The following is a 21390-nucleotide window of genomic DNA, read 5'->3' as shown; positions in this document are numbered from 1 at the left end:
CTTGTAACAATTTTCAATTCCCTGAAAAAAAAGACGCCAAATACGTAATACGGGATTTAATTTAAAAACCGACGCTTTCGGCCGTTGCTGCTTCAAAGGTACAATGCCAAACTTGGTCAAAATATTGATTTCAACAATTAATTTGTGAATTGGGTAGAGTGAAAGTATATAAAAGATGTCCGATCTGAAAATTTTCAATGAAGTTTCTTTGAAAACACAACTCGTTCCCAACTACTCGCGTTCATATTTTCAAATGTCACACAGATCCTATTTTATTGTTTTTGTTTTGCAATGCTTACATCAATTAATTTAAAAGCGATTAAAGCGGATGTTATACTAAAAATAATCGAAAAGCGGTATACTTAACAAACATTTTTTCAAAAGATTCGAATGTGAATGTAATGTTCTTTTATCACTCACCGGAAATTTCTGAATTCTGAATTTCGAAAATTTAATACTAGGAATAATAAATAAATCAGTTTTCGGAAGTATGGCTCCACCAACAACTCTACAATTTCCGGAATTTGTTTTTAAGGTCGCCAATGGAAAGCGAGAGAAATAAATATTTAAAAACGAAGCGACTTTTGCAGTGAATGAACTGACAACATGTTGCACATTGTAAGTAATTTGAAAAGTAAGGAGGTCTGTAGCACCGATCAAGATTGGTGAAAACAATTGGCCATATATATATATCAATACCCACCCCATAAACATACTCAGTCAGTCTGGCTATATATGACGCTTAACTATAAAAATAGATGAAATACGTAGATGATTGCAACCAGTTTTGTGATGTAAACACCGCGTTCTCGAAAACAACCGGAACCCGAAACTTGCGTGAAAGACCAGCCAATTCCGAACGATACAATTTGTACCCAATATTGTTTCACCGAACAATAGTGCTATTGAGAATGATTCAGAAACATGGCATCGAATGTAAGATGCTACGTCATGTATTATGTAAAACTGTGGCGTCAACAAGACCGATACAAATCAGCCCCGAGATTTATTTATGACATTTTCATAGCTAACTCTCATTTGCGTTGCGACTAACAATCATTTCATTGACAGTTGGCTGCTTACACACAGGTAAATTTTAGCTATAAGCAGATAGCCTATTCTTCAAAAGGCACTGAAATATGTTTTGCGAGGGAATTTGTCAGATTTTTGTGCTGTTGGTAGTGGTGTCATTAGCGAGATCTCAACATCACAGCGTGTACGTAGACCCAATACCTGGAAATCGATGTAGTGCAGGTAAGTGCACGTTTAATATTCCTTCAAAACTCCACAAATTTTTCACAAAATAAATATCTTCAATGTATGTATGTATAATTCAATTTATGGTTACACTATTAGACTAATCGGATCGTTTTCGGTCTGCTCCATCAATCTCTATAAGGTACGTCAACGGGTGACTTATAAACATAAAGTTTACTTTCTCATCCTGGATACCTTTAGATCCCGAGTGACGCTTTCCAATAAAACGCCTTAAATTTTTACTTGGATAAAATTTATGAACAAAAATTTTTTATTTTTATTTCAACACCTAATTTTTTTACTTTCTGCTGGATGCGAATATTCGAGATAGACTTTGTAATACCATTTAATTTGAATTCCCTAGCATAAATTTGTTTCAGTCCCCACTAACTGTGGCATAGACTGTGTAACAAGAAGTTTATCATTTTTACAAATCCACTTTCAAGCGAACAATTTGTAAGGTAGCAGACGATGATTATTTAGCACACACTTACCTTGATACCTTATTCTTTATTTGATGACCGATTTTCCTTGTTAAGGATGCGTTTCACCTGGAATATGTCCATTAGGATATTTCAGACAAACGAAATATCCTTTCGATTATTGTTGTTACGTGGATGAAGTTGCATTCGGCAAGCTATTTGACTCGAAAGTTGCAAGGTATGTGATTTGTCATTTAAGATATCATTGTAGGTTAACGAACGTGCCGTATCCGTAGATGCAAAACTGGGTGAGCTGGTTGATGTGACAGATTGGCTATTTTTTAAATACAAGGTAACGTGAAACGATTACTCAAACAATCGAGGTTATAATATATCAATTTCGTGTAATTGTAATTGAAATAGGTTGAACCGATTCATTTTAGTACCTTGGTTTCAGTGTTGAATTGGGATATGTTACGTATAATTATACGCTCGTTATCAATACTCATTCTCGTACAAATATTGAAAATAAAGTTCACAACAAAATCAGTACCTAAGTGATACATTTTTTTAAAATTTGTAATCAATTTATGTGAGTGATATAAGAGTATACAAATGTGTATGATAGAACACCTCAATCACGTCCAGAATGTTCAGTTTCGACCAAAAATGCTCCACAATTACTTCAATAGATAGGGCTTTTAGACAATGTCATCCTATTATTATGTTACAGTCATAATAAACGGCGAGGTACAAAGCTACTAAGCATTTATTTGTTTTAGTGAGAGAATTTGATACATTTTTTATTTACAAAAAATTTATTATTCAAAAAATTTACAACAAAAAATGATATATACATGAGATGGAGATCAATTGTCATTCTTCAGCTTTTGACTTTGATGATATTTTATTGTTGTTTTATCACATGCTCATTTTTTCTTTTTTCAAGTTTAAAGATGTTGGATTGTCGAAATCGAGACATCTTGAATTTTGAGCTGACTGCGACAAAATCGGATACAGAGTCGATTGATTTCAGTTTCAGCAAATTCCGAAACAAATTGCCAGAAATTCGACTTAATTTCCTGAAATATTTCACTCAATTGAAGGTAAATATAATTCAATCTTCCGATTTAAGCGGTTATTAAATACTTCACATGTGACTGGTGGAGGCACTTCGCATTATTGCGATAATTCAGAATGAATTCCAAAACTGCCTAGTCAACTAGTCCGAAATTACTTTATTATATCGCAGAGTCTGCCATCAATGATGTAGCTTCTTTTAAAATATGATATTGTATAATATCCTAATTAACTAACTTAATCATACAATTTTACATCACAATAACTAATACATTACTCTATAAATGGAATGGATGTCGATGATACTTTTTTAAATTTCGACTATTGATATTAAGGTTTTAACTCTATCTTCTTCCAACGTGAATCATCTACCGTCAGATTTTCTTTCTGCTCACACTCTATTGGAGGACCTTTATCTCAATTGGAACGATATCACCGAAATACCGGAAAACTTCTTCGAAAATAATCCGAATCTCGTGAAGATCGACTTCACTGGAAACAGACTAGAATCAATTCCGGCAAACCTATTCAAAAGAACGCCAAGTAAGCGATCAATCTACTAGATAACTGAACATAGTTTTTGTACCACAAAACTTGAAAATGGAGAGAAAATTGTAAATGGAGAAAAATGAAGTGTAGCATAAAAATGTGACACGTTGGACTATACACGCATTTTCTGTCAAATACCATCTGGTTTTAAAACAATTTGTTGCAACAATCAACTAAAAGTATTGCGCAATCCGGGCTATTCAATTAATTAGCAAAGACGTGAAACATCTTATATAAAAGCTATCTCGAGTCTAGAGCAGGGGTCGACAACCTACGTCCCGCAGGCCTTGTTAGGCCCGCGAAGTAAAATAATCCGGCCCGCGATGCTTCAATCTAATTCAGCGACAAAACGGCGGCTGCGAATTTCTTCAGATGCAATGAGGGAATAAAATCCATTTTTTATTCGATAGATGTGTCATTGCTTAATTTTTATAAAAAGTAATTTCTTGAATGAAATCTTTATCCATATTTGACATACCATGCGAAAAAATTCACATCGATGCCTAGAAGTACATATGTGTGCGAACAATTATTTTCGAAAATGAACATTACAAAAAACAATCACATTATACAAGTGTGACATTATATGTCATTTGTAACGCTCCACCCCGAGTCGTCGAAGTGTTCGCTCGCTATTTAAAATCTAAAATTTCAACTTCTGACCCGTGTAAAAAAAATGTGATCATCAGCCACACGTTCGGTTTTTATCTTTCTTAAAAAAATATGTGCGGCCCGCCCAGATTTGATTTTCTCAATTTTGGCCCGCGAGCGACAAAAGGTTACCGACCCTACCGGTCTAGAGCCTAGACTAGGGGTGGGCAAGGTTTTCGAACCAGGGGCCAAAATTGTGCCCAATTGGTTCGGCGGGCCATGCAAGTGTGACGTAAAAAGTTACATCTTATGAACAATATTTACAGGGTTACAAGCAAAAGGGGACAACAATAAGCCTCGTGCTGCGAAAACTAAATTTAACCGCAATCTCAACAAATTCCGTGAGCTATTTTTAGCTGAAACATCAAAATCTGGTTTCACTTTGGTTGTGGCAGCATCAGGCGGGTCAGATTGAATTACCCAACGGGCTTGATTTGGCTCGCGGGTCGTACTTTGCCCATGTCTGGGTCACTCTACACCAGAGGTGGGCAAGGTTTTTGGACCAGGGGCCAAATTTTCCGCACCTAGAATGGCGGCCGTGTGAGTGTGACGTAAAAAGTTACATTTTATGTACAATGTTAACAGTGTTACTAAAGCAAAAGTGGAAATCAATAAACCTAAATTTAATCGTAATCTTAACAAAATCCTTAAGCTATTTTTCAGCTGAAAAATAAAACTTAAGGTTTAGTTTGGTTGTGGCAGCATCAGGCGGGCCAGATTGAATTAACCAACTGGCCGGATTTGGCCCGCGGGCCGTAGTTTGCCCATGTCAGCTACAGACCAACATGTACATCATAAGTTATTTTAAAAAAAAATTAACATTCCATATGATTTGTAAAAACTTATCTTTGTTTTGTTCGAGTTGTCTTTTTTGTTAAACACGTATGTTTTTCATTTCTAGATCTCGACGATGTCAATCTAAGCTACAACAATCTTCAACATATAACCTCAGATACTTTCAAATTTCTAACAAACCTTCGATATTTAGACCTCTCTTACAACGAAAAGGTTCGATGCATAAGGTGAGTTTGGTTGAATATTTTATGCAACAGTAGATTCCTCTACCGGATATAAAATAGGCTAATGTTATTATTATCGTAAATGTTTTCTAGTCCACGCAATGTGTCGTTAAATTTTCCCTTTTGTTGACATCAAAGTACCACCCCTCAAATTGTTAATATCCTTTGATGTGTATTTTTTGACAGCTCTAAAGTCTTCAAATTCAACAAAAGCTTAGTCCATGTCAGCCTTAACGAACTAGGAAACCGTGTTCACCGGGGTCTACAGAAGACTTATTGCAGTACGAAATGCCGATATAATATTGCCCACTTGAGATTTCAGCTCAAAATTAATGAGCGCGGACGCTGGCAGACAAGGTTGGGTGCCAGCTGTAGTGCAAGATGATTTATTTGAGGATTGATTTGCTTGATATTCAAGTTGATTTATATGTAAATAGTTCACATACAATTTGTATATAGGTTGTTATAAGTGCAAGGCAGCTTCGTTTTAATTTAATTGCAAAAAATTGAAAATTGTTTTTTCTAATGGTTCTCAAAATAATTGATCAATCAAATTGTTTCATAAAAAAGTGGGTTACTAGCAAACAATCAATCTTATAGGATATTTTTGTGTAGTCCAGGTTTGTGAACATTCCTTTTGAAATGCAACGTCTCGTGCGCTTCAACAAATGTTAGAATATTATTTTCAGATATTTTGTTGATAGAGTTACAAAACAATATCCCCTTGCTAGATTGTTTAAGATAGCCGTCTTTTGAGTTGTATGTGTTGTGTTACCAAAATTTTGTTTAATTAATAAATTTCGACATTTTTCTTCCGTAAAACTTTTACTATTTGAGTATAGGGCGGTGTAATTTTGAGATTAATGGGCAGTAATAGGTTTTAGAACTTGGCATTATATATATGTCGACTTCAGGTATGGAAAAGAGATAATGAAGTCTTGTGAATTTAATACAAAAAGCATCTTTACGTTCTGTGTATACGGCCCCTAAAATATATGCACACTGAAACCTGTTGGAGATTGGAGTATTTTTACTTAATTAACGTTTATCTCCCGAAGTAAATAAAGACAATATACTGCAGTGTCAATGTACTAGTTTGTCTCAATGTACAATATATAAAGAATTACATTACGTGGAATTACCTATCATAGTTTTACAGATGACTTAGTCCAGGCACTGTACGGTTTAAAATGATAAAAGCAAAAATTAGGCGCGCTGATATGCTTTGTTAATTAATGTATTGAATCAAACATATAAGGCACTTGACAGACGAAGAGAAAATGGTTATTCTACAATTCGCGGCTTTATTATCGCCATAACGCCACTTGCTACTTTAATTGAGATAAACGAAATTTGAAAAGAACACATATAATTTGAAAATTTTTCACCAAAACGGGGCTATAATTTGTTCATTTTTTTTTCCAAGTTGTAAGTGTTATTTATAGGTGTAGTGTGAGAGGAATGCGCCTTAAAATATCTGTAATCGTATATCAAATTAATGTTGTGAATATTTTTACGCGGCAGTTCGTATTAATTTCAGAAGGTATACTATTAATTAAAAGCCGAGATGAATTTAACATTAGTGGGACTTTGCTTTGGTATTGTTTTCTTAACAATCGGTTCCGCACAAAACTTTGAGCTGTCGTATTTAGCAGAACAAATAAACTCATACTGCGAGTTAAAGGAAGGATCTGGTGTTGTCAAACCCAAGGTGACGCTTGTTCCAAAAGTTGGAAAAGCTGGACCACCTGGTCAACGCGGACCTCGAGGTGCACCAGGGGTGGTAGACTATAACCGGGTTGATGACTTGGTAGAACAAAAATTAAGCGGTGAGTTTGTAATAATTTTTATATATATGTGCATGCAAATGAATAGGTATTTTTACGGTGTAGACGTTCAAAAAATCCGATTTGAAAGTCAGGTTGATTGGAGTTTTAGGTGAAATATATTTACTATTATATTCTGAACTATACCGTGATGTCGTACTAATCTAAAGCTACCCTACCCAATGTATTACACCGTGGTGGGTGATGTTTGTAACCTGCAACATAGCTGGGTATACAAGACACAAACCAATAATTATTCTAAGCTTTATAGCAGTCGTATAAAGAGACTGTAATCATATCAAAAAGAAAAATCAAATGTTTCTATAAATTTTATAATTATACAATACCCAATTTTTTAGTTGTTGAGCAGGAACTATCATCTCTCAAGAATAGTCTTTTACTTTACAAGAGAATTAAAATAGGTAAGTTTACAATATTAAGGTTGATTTCTATGCTTCTCCGAATTATCTTTGACTCGAATTGTGTCTTAGGCCCCATTTAATTTTTTGCCAAATCCCCAACATTATTGCTTTCGGTGAGCTTTTTTGTTCATAGAAAAGGACCCTCCAAAAACAACTTCAAATGGTAGATTCGGAAATAAACTAAGCAAAAAAACACACAACGTTTCACGGATAAATGTTGGTTTTTACACTTATTTTTAGACAACTCTGCTTCTTAGAAAAGCGTATAGATAGGCAATAATTGTTTGTTCAAATTGTTTTTTTTTAGGAATGTGTCCTATGGAATATCGGGATAAATGCTATTGGGTTATCAAATCACCTATGACTGCAGTTGTTGGCAGATCTATTTGCCAATCTGTCGGTGGACAAGCAGCTGATATAGTAGACGCTGACCATTTCGAAATACTTAGAAAATACATCTCGACAATTGCTACAAATGCGGATGATTTTTGGACCGGAATGAATTTTAATACTCAGGTACCAAGAGAAAACACTTATATTTTCTTTTCTTTATAATGAGTACTTTTAACAAACATTTGAAATTGCACGTGAGTGATGGCGTTAGTAGTTACAAAAAGTAAGGCTTATAAGTCACTTAGAAGTGACTGAAATTTGTTATGTATATTGGTTGAGTACTCACCACAATATGCAGTTTGACTAAATTTTCCTGGTTAATCTTCTCCCATTTTTTAATTCATCAAGCAGACACGCACAGCAACACTTTTTGATGGATCCGCAGCGCCCTATGTGCGATGGCATCCGGGTTATCCGAACGGGGCCTCCGGAAGAACGGTTATAGCGTTCAACTCAGAAGCTGACGTTTCCAACAATAATGTTGGTATGTGGGATTATTATCCGGATAAAAGTGACAATAAGCAAGCGGGTGTAATTTGTGAAATCTGAAGTTTAACATTGTAAATAAAACAAAAAAAAATTATCAACTTTTGCGCATGGCATGAATGTTGAAAAATCATGAATTGGGAACTGACTGTTTTGACATTAAGTCGAACATAGTCATACTCCATATACCGGAGCAGAAGACAACCTTAGAAAATACCTGCACTGGACGTAGGAGCAACGAAATGACTGCAAATGATCATATTTTCAGCCAAGCACATCATTTTTATTGTCTGATTAAAGTAGTGCTTACCAGTTATTAGTAATTGCAATTTTTCTATTCGATAAGGGTAATTCATCATATGGAGTGTCGAGGCATCTGTCCATGTTACTATTACAGGTCGGGTATGGCGTTAGTTAATCACTTAGAGCAGTTTTCAATTTGTTGAGCATGAATTGTTTGAACATATTGGGATTTGGGGGATTAGGAAAGTCGAAAAACGTTGACAAGATGAAAGCAACGTGGTGTAACCTAAATCAGTTATTGTATCTAATATGTGAATAATATCAACTCCTGCAGCTCGAAGGAAAAGTATTTATCAAACGTTTTGTCTCTACTCAAACGAACTTCATTTTGTCCGTCTGACTATTTTCGTTTAATTGGGCTCAGTTTTGAATTCCTATGGTATGGTTAGGAGATCTGAGTAAGTCTTATTTAACCCTAGTGATCAGAGGTTCTGTTCGTCAGACGAGTTACTTCTCTTCGAGTTGATTTTTTAACTTCTAAGTAAGCACGACATGAGATATGATAAATAAATAGATTGAATGTAAATTGTTTCTCTTTGCTGAATTAGCCTAGTTGGGATGGATCATGACGTAAATTTAATGCAAATTTGAACTAAGCAAAATATAAGCTTATATGTCTATATGAATATTGAATCTGAAACAAGTGATTTCTGAGTTTAATAAAACATGTTCATGACTTTTTATGTACGTTTTGTCAAAACAAGGCTATCAGCTAGTAAAACACACAGACACTTATAAGAACTTATGTTTAATTTTTCCAGATTTCCAATACTAAGATTTTTGGAAATGAACATACAGAGACAAAATTCAGTTTGTGTTACGTAAAATGGATGTTGGAGGTTTTTTATACTTTGCCGTGGGAACTGAATGTCCAATCTTCGTCCTTGAGTTGAATGACGACGTTGTTGGAGGGCTTGCCACAGTACCGATAAGATCGGCGCGCTTTTAGCATGCCAGTAATAATAGATTCGCAGAAAATATATTTTGAAAAAAAAAACTGTTTTTGCATACACTACATTTATTTAAATTCTCTTTCATATAAAACTATCGCGCACTTTCGTGACAGTAAATCATGTGCATATAAAAATAATATGATCGTGCATGCTGATAACATTTTCTCTACACCTCCTTTGCACGGCGAATGATAGACAAAAAACTCTATGTAAATTGAGAGCAATGCTCAAATATATGTACATTGGGGCTCAACCGAATTAGAATCAAATCGTTTACACCACAGGTAGTCTGACCACCAGATCGATGATATGCGATAACGGAACCACGAACGGTGCGCAACCTTGACGACGTAATCACGCAAAAAAAAAGTGAGAAACGAATTCCATGGAGCCCGAAATTTTGCTTTGAAATGAATAAAATAATAGCCTCCTAGCATCAACAACAATCTTTAACCACTGAAAATTGCAATTGGTCGAGTAGCTGGAATAAAAACAGACAATGAGAAGAAAATACTAAAAATTACTCCATGCCATGCCTTTCGATTTATGGGTACAAGTGAGGTACCCACTAAACGCGACGGATATCGTCCTGACAGGATAAAGATATTCAATTTCCGTTGACAAATTTGAGTCACAGACAATTATACATTTTATTCCAATCATTTCATTCAGAGGTGGTCTGAACAACCAGAAGAAATTCGATAATTCGTGTCGAATTACACCCGACATTAAAATTGTGTGTTATTTGACGTATAGACAAACTTAACCATGGATCACTCGACTTGAAAACCAAAGTATGCTCTTTCCAAATTGTAGCATGTTATAAAGGGTGTTCTATAGGACTTCCCATCGAGACTGGAATAAGGATAAGTGCCATCTGCGTATGTGAGTGAATTGCATATAAAATTATCCGGAGGATCATCTTGATCTAATAGTTAACTCTGGTCAATTTGATAATGCAATGAAATCTAGTTTTGTTTCAAAATATATTTTGATATCACATTTCGTCATAAATCAAAATTTTTTGTTTTGATGAATCCATAATGTTTGGAAAATTTGTAATAAAATGATACTAAATAATGAGGGACATGAGTATTTCTACGGGAAAATACGAAATAAAATTTGCTATAGAAACAATAAAATACCTTTCTGATTGGGTAATGCTGAATATTATATAATTTTCTATTTTATAAAATCTATTGTATGCCAACACTTTTCGGTTTTATTGATATCATTTTCGTTTGAATTATTTTGCACGTACAAAATACATCCATTAAGTGCAGTCCGCGCATAAATGCATATGCACATAGACTAAATAACATGATCGAGAGTTCGATTAGCCTTTTCTACATATTGTTTTTGAAAAATATTTTGAGTTTAATTTTGACAAATTGAACGAAATATAAATGTTTTGCTGAACTAGTTTTTTGTTTCAATACCAAAACAGCAATTAGTCGAATGTTGGCTCAATCAATCTGTTGAGATGTCGAGTTATTTTTACATCGTTCGTCATCAAATTAACCAATTTTCTTACGAAATTGAGACAATGAGCCATATGTAACTACTATATTATTGTACAGTACTGAGTTATTTTAATTTTCACTGATCTAAAGAGAACTTCTTATGAAAAAATAAAATGATTCAGGTATATATTTTAGTTCAACAATGGAAATGTCACCACATTGCAAATCTGTGTAGAAGTTTTAATATACTGATAATTGAGAACAGGAAAGATTTCGCGCAAAGAGAGCGTGTGGAAGCGTATTATATATTCAAGTTTCGATATTTTATCGATTTAAGATATTAATATGTGTGTTACGGTATATGAGTGATCATCTGAGTCATCTTTACATTTTGATTTATCAGCTATTCCATATCGGTACTACTTGTAATTGGAATGAATTTACTATTAGTAAGACTTGGTCTTTATATAATTTTATTGATAACCGGATCGAAATCTCAAAATTTTGAGTTTTCATATCTGGCAGAACAAATAAACTCATATTGCGAGTTGAAAGAAGGAACTGGTGTAGTGAAACCCACGACAACACTTATTCCAAAAGTTGGGAAAGCTGGACCTCCTGGTCCACGCGGATTTCGTGGTGCACCAGGGGTGGTAGACTATGACCGGGTTAATGACTTGGTGGAACGAAAATTGAGTGGTGAGTTTGTATTTTGTTTTCTAGATGCAGGCACATAGTTTTTTGTAAGGAGTTCAGAAACTTTGATTTCAACAAGTTTCTAGTGAAACTTTCACTAATAAGTCATACGGTGTTTTTGGTAGAAAAGAAATTAAACGGACGTTAAAACCCAACTCAGTCATCATGTTTGAGTACAAGACGCTCCAGTTGTGATAATTGAGTTAGCTGCCCTATGTTGTTGACATTCTAGTCATTACTTTTGGATAAATCACACAACTCGTTTATTTGACACGAAGTGGACCTGTTGGTCGTTTGGTTATTATTATGTTGTTGTGAAAGAATCGCTTTTCTCATATATATCTACTGGACCAATTGCTTTAAAATATTCAGTCATTATTACTTATTTATTTCAACTTCTGTGGGCTCTGTAAGATTCATTTTCACTCCAAAGTTTTGTTTATTGACGCCATCAAAATTAGAACCTGCGCAAACTTTCGATCCCATCTCAGTGATTTGGTAGTCAGACTACCGGCACTGTAAAAGATTTGATACTACGTCGATTTGACTTTCATGTTCATATATTTGAGCATTGGGCTCTCGTTATTGTAATTATTTTTTTCAGTTGTTGAGCAAGAGCTAGCATCTTTCAAAAGAGAACTTTCACTATACGAAAGGATAAAAATAGGTAAGTTTATGATATTGTTGATTGATATGTTGCATATATTCGGTCCGTATTGATTCTAAGCCTATAAGTCTATAAAATATGAAAACATACTATATCCATTCAAATTTTTTTTAGGAATATGTCCTGTAGAATATCAAAACAAATGCTATTGGGTAATAAAATCATCTATGACTGCAGTTGTTGGCAGAGCTATTTGTCAATCTGTCGGTGGACAAGCAGCTGATATAGTAGACGCTGACCATTTTGAAATACTTAGAAAATACATCTCGACAATTGCTAGCAATGGGCATGATTTTTGGACCGGAATGAATTTCAATACTCGGGTATAAAGTAAAATATTGTTATTTGCTTCATAACGTTATTGTTTTGCTCGATTTATTAATTCTTTTGTCTGTGAGCACCCATGATGAGTATTTAAGTAGTATCATATTTAGTAAAAATGTCATATCAAATGATTGTGTTTTCAATTAATATTAGTCGTTGGACCCAATTCAAAATTCATGTTTTTCGGTATGATCATTTTTCTTCAATCAGACACGCACAGCAACGCTTTCTGATGGATCCGTAGCGAACTATGTACGATGGCATCCAGGTTATCCGAACGGGGCTTCCGGTAGAACGGTTCTAGCATTTAACTCACAATCTGACGCGTCCAACAACAATGTTGGTATGTGGGATTTTTATCCGGATAAAAATGACCATAAAAAACAAGGGGTAATCTGTGAAATCTGAACTTTAGCAATATAGAAGAAAACCTTTCAAGCTAAACCATTCTTTCAACAGATCGTTAAATTATGAATATTACCCATCCATTTTTTTTTATATTACGTCATACTGTTGATTTCATGTGCTTTTTAAAAAATTGATGTTGTATATTCTGCCAAAATACTTAACTGCTTGAAGACGTCATCTTTTTATGTAACACCGCTCCGAGGTAATAAACAAAATCCGAAAATTTTCAACATGGCGTATTTTTCTGGTTTTTGTGATGGTTTTCATATGGAATTAGTCGGGTTCTACTATGGTTAAAAATCTATCAATTATTGTAATAATACCTTTAATTGCAACATACATAACTTACTTTTAAAGCAACGTATTTGACGACTAAAATATACTAAATGATTCTGGCACACAACACTGCCATCATATATATTCAAGTTATATTATCCAAACGTCTGTTCTTTCTGTACCCTTTTCTCTGTGTTAATTTTGAGGCGAAAAGCAGTAATCAAATATTACTTTGTAATGAAGGGTACATCACTAACTTTTTGTGATTGTGTGCAGTTTTTGAACTTTATTCTTTATTTACAAACAATTGCATTCCATTATATCAACATTTCATCAACAAAGTTACATAAATGCTTTGTATCATAGAGAATTTGATATTGTAAAATACGGATCCTTGAAATCAGCTTGGATTTTGAGTTGATAAACATTGTTTGGCAACAAAGTCTATTCAGAGATACTTCATTATGAGCTAATGTAGGATAATTCTAATATGCATATTTGTAATATTTGATATTGAATATCAACTAAACAAAACAATTAATCACACCCGGAGAAGAAAACGACAAAATGCAACTATGAAAGTAACTATGGTTATTTGTAATTACCCTTACAGGCCAAAATTCAATTGTTTTCTTTCAGCTGCTAATTTTTTGCATTTTGATTATTTAAGTATTACGACAGCATCTTTACACAATGTTTAATGTAAAGCATTTCCATGTGATTATTGTTATAAATCAATAATAAATTGTAAAGGTACGAAACTCAAATACATACATTGTAATGATATTGTTTACATTTTATACAAGTTTACTTAAAGCTAAATATCAAGCACTCGAAGGAAGTGAGAAAGTCACACATAAATAATTAATTATGTGGTACAAAAAGTATTATGGCATTTCCAATAAAATTCTGATAGGTTACTGAAGCAGCTAAAATAAAACTCCAAAGTTGGGGATTCCGCCAATTCAAGAAAGCATAATAGAAGTTGCAATTCAAAATTTTCAATGATTTTTTTTCGGTTTCCTGCGACAACAAATGTTCAAACAGCGTATGTTCAAATCGAAACTACCGTATTTCCCCGCAAAAAAGAGCTAGCCTGGAAATAAGACCTAGCCTGAGTTTTAATAATGATTTTAATATAAGCGCTCGCCCTAAAATAAGAAAAGATCTAGTCGATAGCGCAAAGTTCGGTTTTCAAATTTCGTATATTTGAAATTCTCGTAATTCTCTACTGTGCAATTTTGTTTTTGGTAAATAAAAATAAAAGACATCCGCACAAAACAAGCCCTAGTGTTATTTTTCGAAAGGAAATTGAAATGAGACCCGGTCATATTTTCGTGAAACACGGTATAAAATGATTTTAACAAAACTGACATAATCCCGACTGCGTTGAAATTTAGTGTGTAATCGTGAAATTGACACTTTTAAACAAACAAAAAAATGCGTTTAAACATGTTGTAATTTGTTGCTACCAGAAAACAAAAAATGCGAATAAGTCTACGAGTGATTACAATTGTTTACTAATGATAAAAAATACATATCAGTCACAGTTTATTTAGTAGCAATATTGTCTTGTGCAGGCATCCATTTCTGGTGTTAGACACCAGTTTGATTCTTCATAAAAATTGCTTTGAATATTCTATTTCAGTCATTCTGGTTTCAGTCCAATGATTTGTAGAGCATGCATCCAGCAATTATGGCAACAATCTAGATGAATTAATATAAGATTTTAGTTTATTTTGACGGGTGTTTGACGATTAAAACCAGATTGGGTACAGTCGGATCTGTTGGCAGTGAATTTCAAATGGTAGATAGAAAAATTTGCTAACAACTGAGTAATCATTATAATATTATAATTATGCCTGATTTGGAAGGGTTGCCAAAAATTTCGCACAACTAGACTATGGGGGACCATGTAAGTGTGACGTGAAAACTAAATTTAATCGCGATCTTAACAAATTCCTTGGAGTATTTTTCAAAACATCAAAATTTGGCTTTAGTTAGGTTGTGGCAGCATCAGACGGCGCAGATTGAATTACCCAACGGGCGGATTTAGTCCGCGGGCCGTAGTTTGCCCATGTCAGGGGTTTCTTGAAGTTGCAAGTGTGAAAATCATTCTACAATGACGATAATAAAACGGTATGGTATATAATACATTATAAAAATAAGTAATTTCATTTTACTTGAAGAATTGCAAATCCGATTGCAGTTGCTCCTATGATCACTGCCCATCTATCAATGAATTGGTCGATTCTATCTTTGCAACCCTGTAATCATTTGTAAATCAAGTAAGTTATATCAAATACTTTTCAATGTGAGTCTAGATTGTTCAATTTCGCTACAAATAGTGGAATAGAGGAAATGTGAAGCTTGTGAAAATGAATATACAGTAACGAGTTGTTATTCCATATAAATAACAACGTTAATTTAGGAAGAAGGTACCGAGTACTACCGACCGATATATAGAACGACGTGATCGACAATAAGCCTTTGTACTGCTGAGTGCTGATATGACATAGTCCTTCTTTGATGATTATACGTGAAAAGACTGGTATATCTTTCCATCGCCAAGCACCTCAGATGGCTTACGACATCTTAAGTTACTATGTGGATAAGTGAGATGCGTTAGTTTTACAGGTAGGGCGCCATCCTATTGTTAGCGAGAATCATAACGTGTTTCTAATTTGATGACGTTTTACGTTGTTACGCAGACGTTGCAAACGTATCGACGCAGCATTATTGCGACATAGTCCTGTTTCTGGATTAATCCCGGGAATTCTAAATTATCACCACGCTGCTTCGATGAGTTGGCACCTTCTGTCTTGTATCCAGTGTAATCTATTGCGCTAGCAGTTGTTTATCGTGTTTAATATTGGGTTTACTATTCGCGGTTAGGATAAACGATTCGAATTGAAGTTATTAATTGGGTTTAAAATCAACGGTTCACACTGGAGTTGTAATATAATGTAGGGATACAGGCTAGGGTTGTAATATAGTCCAAATAGAATGATAAATGCTGTTTCTTGTATTTAGTCACATAAGTTAAGTTGTATTTACTTTGGATTATAATCGTTGAATTGAGTTGCCTGGAGATCCTAAACATTCGGTATGTAAATATTGTTTTATCTTGTATGATTCATTCTGTAATTTAGTATTGTGAATACTATTTTATCCTATGTGATTTAATCCGTACATAATTGTGACATATGGTTATCTGCTAATTGATGTGAATTGTTATTGCTTGTAAAAAATGGTAATGCTGTTATATTTGATTAATTGTGCCATATAAGCTATTTAGTTTTATCTATTATTTTGGCAGAAAACCGTTCCTTTAACAACGTTCCGTTTCCGGTACCCGGCAAGTTCTATTTTCCTGATTCATGTTTCGAGATTTGATTTGAAGTGTCTGTTGATTGTTATTAAAGATATTCACCGATTTCAAGTTGAATTATATTGGGGCAGCATTTGAAAGGCACAGAAGAATCTGGCGGCACTTTAACCGCTGTTTACAGACTTTAATTGCTTGAAAGCACGGACTAGTTGTAACAATTAACCGATATAGGTTTGAGGTCAGGACTGGGGTATTGGGACGCGTTTTTGAAGTCTCCAATCTCTTAATGTGCGTGAGAAGTAACCAGGCTACATAGAATCGAGCGCAACACCTATATCGAGATAAGAAATTTCTGTCTTATCTCACGAGTACCGGGAAAAGATTTACCAGCAGCCATCTAAATCACATACATGGATAGATTTTAGTGCGCTTAAAATTTACGTACCGTTTCATACAAATACTGTTCAAGTTGTTCTATTGTCATGCTTGCATCCTTGCATACAGTTTCATTCTTATATCCTGATCCCGATTTCACGCAGCAAGTTTTAGTCCACCCACCTCTGTAGTGAGTTGTTGATGCTAAACAGATATCAACCAAATGAAATTTTAAAAATAAAAATTGTAAGAAAGAATATTCGTGCGTTAGATAGAAAGAAACGAGTGCTCTCTATTCAAATGTAAACAAACTCCTCAAAGCATAATTTCTATACCAGTTAAGCCCAATACTATTTGGATTCAAACTGAAAAGCCGACGCGACAATTCAAATTGTGAGCCTTAATCAAGCAACTTACTGGAAAGTCACTCTCGCGGTTCATCCTAAAAATGGAATACCAAAAAGTAAAATTACAAACCATTTGTAGTTGCCATGACTTCTGTTGTAGTGGCAGTTGTGGATGAGACAAACGACGCAGTAGAATCATTGACGTTGCTGGATGTCACCGCTGGTAGAACAATAGTGGTAGCCATTGCTATTGGAACTTGGGTTGTTTCGACAACACCCACGGTGACAAATGTGTTGTTCACTGAAGCTATGCTGGAAGAAATTATTGTTGTGCTTGCGCTTGTGGTTGTAACTGGCTGACTTCTTTGACTGTAGTCGCCAGGACCATTATATCCACAGCACTCGAACTATGAAAAAAAATTAATGTTCTGTTTGATAAGTTTAGAGTTTTGAATTACAGCTCGGAATCTCAAGCGAGATATACTCATGAATTTACTCACAAATTCTTGTACTGAATTGACAACATCCATATCAGTTCCAGCCTCTCTTTTAATAATTTTCATGAAATGTTCTTCAAAAGAAGCCTCGACCTCCTGAAATGTCAATAGTGATATTTTTTTATTTTCGTAATTCCACTGAGTTGCCACTATTAGTTGGCCGAAACACTCATGTAACTTAACGTAAATCACCACGGAGTGACGCCCAACTGCTAATGTAGTGGATCGTCATTATGAGGTATGGATATGGTATCATTACACACTGTTTCCCAAATTGATTCATAAAGCTGATTACAATTTGAATCATCATACCACGTTTACCGGTTAACAAGTTTCAATGACGTTTCGGGAATCAGAATTTCACTGCTATACATCCGACTAAATTTAAACGGTCATTGCGCGTGTAGCAATTTGGTCTATCGACGGTTAGGGCGCTATTGTTCGAGTGGTAAACCGGCGTTTATGCGTGGTAACCTCGAGTGATATTTCTGACTTTTTTGCGTGTCAAAGGTTGCGTGTAAAAAATAACTTAACATGCATCACTCCATGGACCTAAAAGAGAAAAAGACACTGTCACATAATGTATAGGTTGCATTAAATTTAATTGAGTGCACATTTGAATACCAAACCAAATACACTATATTTGGTATCCTATAACAAAACGATGGATCTTGCCTTGTTAGTCAAAATTTCGTATGTTGCCCATTAATAACAATAGTTACATCAGGCTGTTTTATATACTCATATAATGCACTGTTTGGATGTTTTCTGGATGCTTCATTAAACTACAACCAGTTTCGATTATGCGTGTCTGTAATTTTTATACGTCTATTGTGCCTTTCAAAATTCCAATTACGGTTAACCAATTGATTCACCCTGCACCGAAACTCAATTCTTTGGTATAGCGTCAATTGCACGTTTGATGAATCAGATTTCATCTGCTGGGTTAACTTATACTGTATATTAATTACAGTGCAAGACATGACTAAAATGACTTTAATAAAGCATTTCTCGTGGTCATGCCCGCAATCTGCCTAATCAAGCATATCGTGATGTAACTTTTTTCGCGGCCTATAATATTCTCCTACCTGTTTTCCATAATAAATTCCAAGAGCACCAATCGCAATTTGGCCGAGCAGAAGAAGAATGAGGAATACGCAATACTGAAAACAATAAACAATAAAATTATTACATTTTATAATATATGCAGTATTTCGATGATTATATGCTTACCAATCCCATCATGCATTTGCTTTCTGATATTGCTCCACAGCATCCAACAAAAGAGACGAGCATAATCAGTCCACCTACGATGAGCATCACAACCCCCAACACACCAAGTGTGGTAGCCGATGTATTAATAGCCATGGCTTTCAAAACATTTTGTACCGTATCGTTGAATTGCAAAAGCAATCCACCAACGAACATGATGAGTCCAGCAAACTGAAACACAAGAATACATTTATCAAACACGATTTTTAGTCTTGACCAGAAATAGACAACAACTAGGAATAGAAATGAACCAATTCACAGGTTAAATTTGAATTAAACAAGCTAATAATTAGTTAACACGGATTGATTAAAGTTGGTATACAATTTTCCGGCAGTAACAGTTTACTATTTTATTCCGTAGAGACGGAGTGATGGATTGTTGTTGTTGTTAGGGGGGGGGGGCTATTGTTGTTGTAATTGCTTTTCTCTGCATCTAATGGACCAATTAATTTTAAATGTTTAGTACTGAAAATGTGGGGCATGTGTATACTAAAATTTGATGATGTCTCGACTTTGATTGTTATGAATCTAATAACATTTATATTTATGTATATTCAAGATGAAAAAAGAAGATGACATTTTACTCACCAGGCATATTACATTGAAAGAAATGAGACATATCTTTAGGCATTTGTCATTCATCGTTGTTGTTTTATCGCATCAATTTTTTTTTATAATATATTAAATAAACTATTAAATTACAGTAACAAGATGTATTCTGAAGATAGAAGCAAAAAGGTTATATTTATATTTTAGGATGATTTGACATTAATACGTACACTTTACAGATACGAGTTGGAATACCAGGTTACAATGGATAGTTTTATAAACAAAAAACCTTTAGTAAAATGTTTCCACACGTGCGCTTAGAACGAACTTCAGTAAAGATAATTATATTTATATGTAGCCGAGAAAGACCAGTATAGTTTCTGTTCGGTGGAGCGAAATTAATTCTTTACAAACTGGACTGACCATTTGTACAAAATCAGACTCTGAAAGCCAGGCAATCGTATCCACATTGACGAGCTTGTACGTAAATGTTACATTACTTAGTTTTAGTCGATTACAGAAAGAATACGGGACAATAAGAATTACATAATAGTTACAAAGCCAGAATAACACTGTTGGTTACATTATGTTATTGATGTGTTATAATGTTAATAATGTGCTGAAAATGAGAAATCCTATACAAGTATTCTATATTCTGCAATTAAGCTGGCGATGGGTTCCAGTTATTGTTTGTATGCGAGCTGTCACTTCCCGGTTCAGCAGAAACAATTGAATATTTTTATTGTATGAATGGTGATGCAATGAAGTCATTAGGGAAAAGCCCTTCATTTATACTACAATAAACAGAGTGTCCATAAAGTCCCTTTACAATTTCAGTTTTGTTATGAAGTCATTTCACAATATATCTTAACCAGGTTTGTTGTTTTCTAATCATTAATAGTATTTTATTCCATTTAATACATCTGTGAGGGCCAAAACAATATATGGTATTGATAAATTCCTTTTGCAATTTTAAAAATGTCTGAGCCTTCATGGACACCTTATGTAATTGCAGTTATTGCGCCTGTTTGCTTATCACTTAATGCTCATCAAATTCTATGTAATACCATGGCGCCCATCATTGCTATGAACACAAAAAAATATATTTTAATCTTGCTAACCTGACTTATTCTGACATTTAAAACAATAGTTCACAAGTTAAACCCAAATCACAAATAAAAACAAGCTCGAAATGATTTCAAGCTGCCTGGCACATGATAGACACGCGCGCAGTAAAGTCTAATGACGCATTCTACATTGTAAGTAGCAACGAGGAAATGACTGAATGTGACAAAAGCGTTTTTTCGCAATGTAATCAAACCAGTTAGATGAATTTTAGAATATTAACGAACTTAAGAACTGGTTTTAGAAATTACTAAGCATTCAACGACCTATACTCAGTCAATCAATACACATGCCGGCAGAAATCAATCAATCACTAAAATGGATGGTTTGAATACGGATGGGCTAATAGCTATAAAAATTACAAGCCATGCATAATATATACATTGATGGCATTAGGTCACAGCTGAAGCAGTGAAAATTCAAATTCAACTGGCACAGCAAAATTGTGTAACCAAAATGAATGTTAAGCATTTTCTTCGATTGTGATGATATGGTGCTATGGTGGTTCTGCTTATGTGAAAACTTTAATATTTAAAAAGTTTTTTGTTATTTTTATAAAAACTAAAATTTACAAAAATAGACGGCACATTTTAAAGTAACATAATACTGATTTTGACATTCGTGACCTATATCTTGGATATTGTATACTTTCAAGAAAGGGAATACCGCTGGCAATCCACTACTTTTGTGTGAACCATA

The 21390-nt window shown here is 34.4% G+C and overlaps 4 protein-coding genes across 5 annotated transcripts; 3 read left to right on the top strand and 1 right to left on the bottom strand.

Moving 5' to 3' along the window:
- The first annotated feature begins 1001 nt into the window (after positions 1-1001).
- LOC120329377 (uncharacterized) lies at positions 1002-5800 on the top strand. Its single transcript, XM_039395984.2, has 6 exons — positions 1002-1254; positions 1797-1917; positions 2629-2785; positions 3095-3302; positions 4861-4981; positions 5165-5800. The coding sequence occupies exons 1-6, from the start codon at positions 1140-1142 to the stop codon at positions 5361-5363; spliced, it is 921 nt and encodes a 306-aa protein (XP_039251918.2). The 5' UTR covers positions 1002-1139; the 3' UTR covers positions 5364-5800.
- Positions 5801-6530: 730 nt separating this feature from the next.
- Positions 6531-8956, top strand: LOC120330444 (uncharacterized). 2 transcript variants are annotated; one of them, XM_039397405.2, is made up of 4 exons: positions 6531-6807; positions 7164-7226; positions 7534-7742; positions 7971-8956. In XM_039397405.2, the coding sequence occupies exons 1-4, from the start codon at positions 6546-6548 to the stop codon at positions 8166-8168; spliced, it is 732 nt and encodes a 243-aa protein (XP_039253339.2). In that variant the 5' UTR covers positions 6531-6545; the 3' UTR covers positions 8169-8956. The 2 variants fall into 2 exon arrangements, with proteins under 2 accessions (XP_039253339.2, XP_077975055.1); XM_078118929.1 differs by having other exon boundaries at positions 7968-8956.
- Positions 8957-11242: 2286 nt separating this feature from the next.
- LOC120329380 (uncharacterized) lies at positions 11243-13135 on the top strand. Its single transcript, XM_039395988.2, has 4 exons — positions 11243-11523; positions 12125-12187; positions 12302-12510; positions 12722-13135. The coding sequence occupies exons 1-4, from the start codon at positions 11259-11261 to the stop codon at positions 12917-12919; spliced, it is 735 nt and encodes a 244-aa protein (XP_039251922.2). The 5' UTR covers positions 11243-11258; the 3' UTR covers positions 12920-13135.
- A 745-nt stretch (positions 13136-13880) lies between these two features.
- LOC120329382 (CD82 antigen-like) lies at positions 13881-19740 on the bottom strand. The gene is made up of 8 exons (XM_039395990.2): positions 19606-19740; positions 18979-19188; positions 18834-18908; positions 17749-17841; positions 17379-17655; positions 16972-17105; positions 15379-15462; positions 13881-14902 (listed from the first exon to the last, which is right to left on the bottom strand). The coding sequence occupies exons 1-8, from the start codon at positions 19657-19659 to the stop codon at positions 14855-14857; spliced, it is 975 nt and encodes a 324-aa protein (XP_039251924.2). The 5' UTR covers positions 19660-19740; the 3' UTR covers positions 13881-14854.
- Positions 19741-21390: the final 1650 nt, after the last annotated feature.

This window comes from Styela clava, chromosome 12 (genome assembly GCF_964204865.1).
Source record: "Styela clava chromosome 12, kaStyClav1.hap1.2, whole genome shotgun sequence".
In the NCBI taxonomy this organism is placed as follows: domain Eukaryota; kingdom Metazoa; phylum Chordata; class Ascidiacea; order Stolidobranchia; family Styelidae; genus Styela; species Styela clava.
The sequence above is the reverse complement of the archived record's forward strand: the minus strand, read 5'-3'. Positions and strand labels throughout refer to the sequence as shown.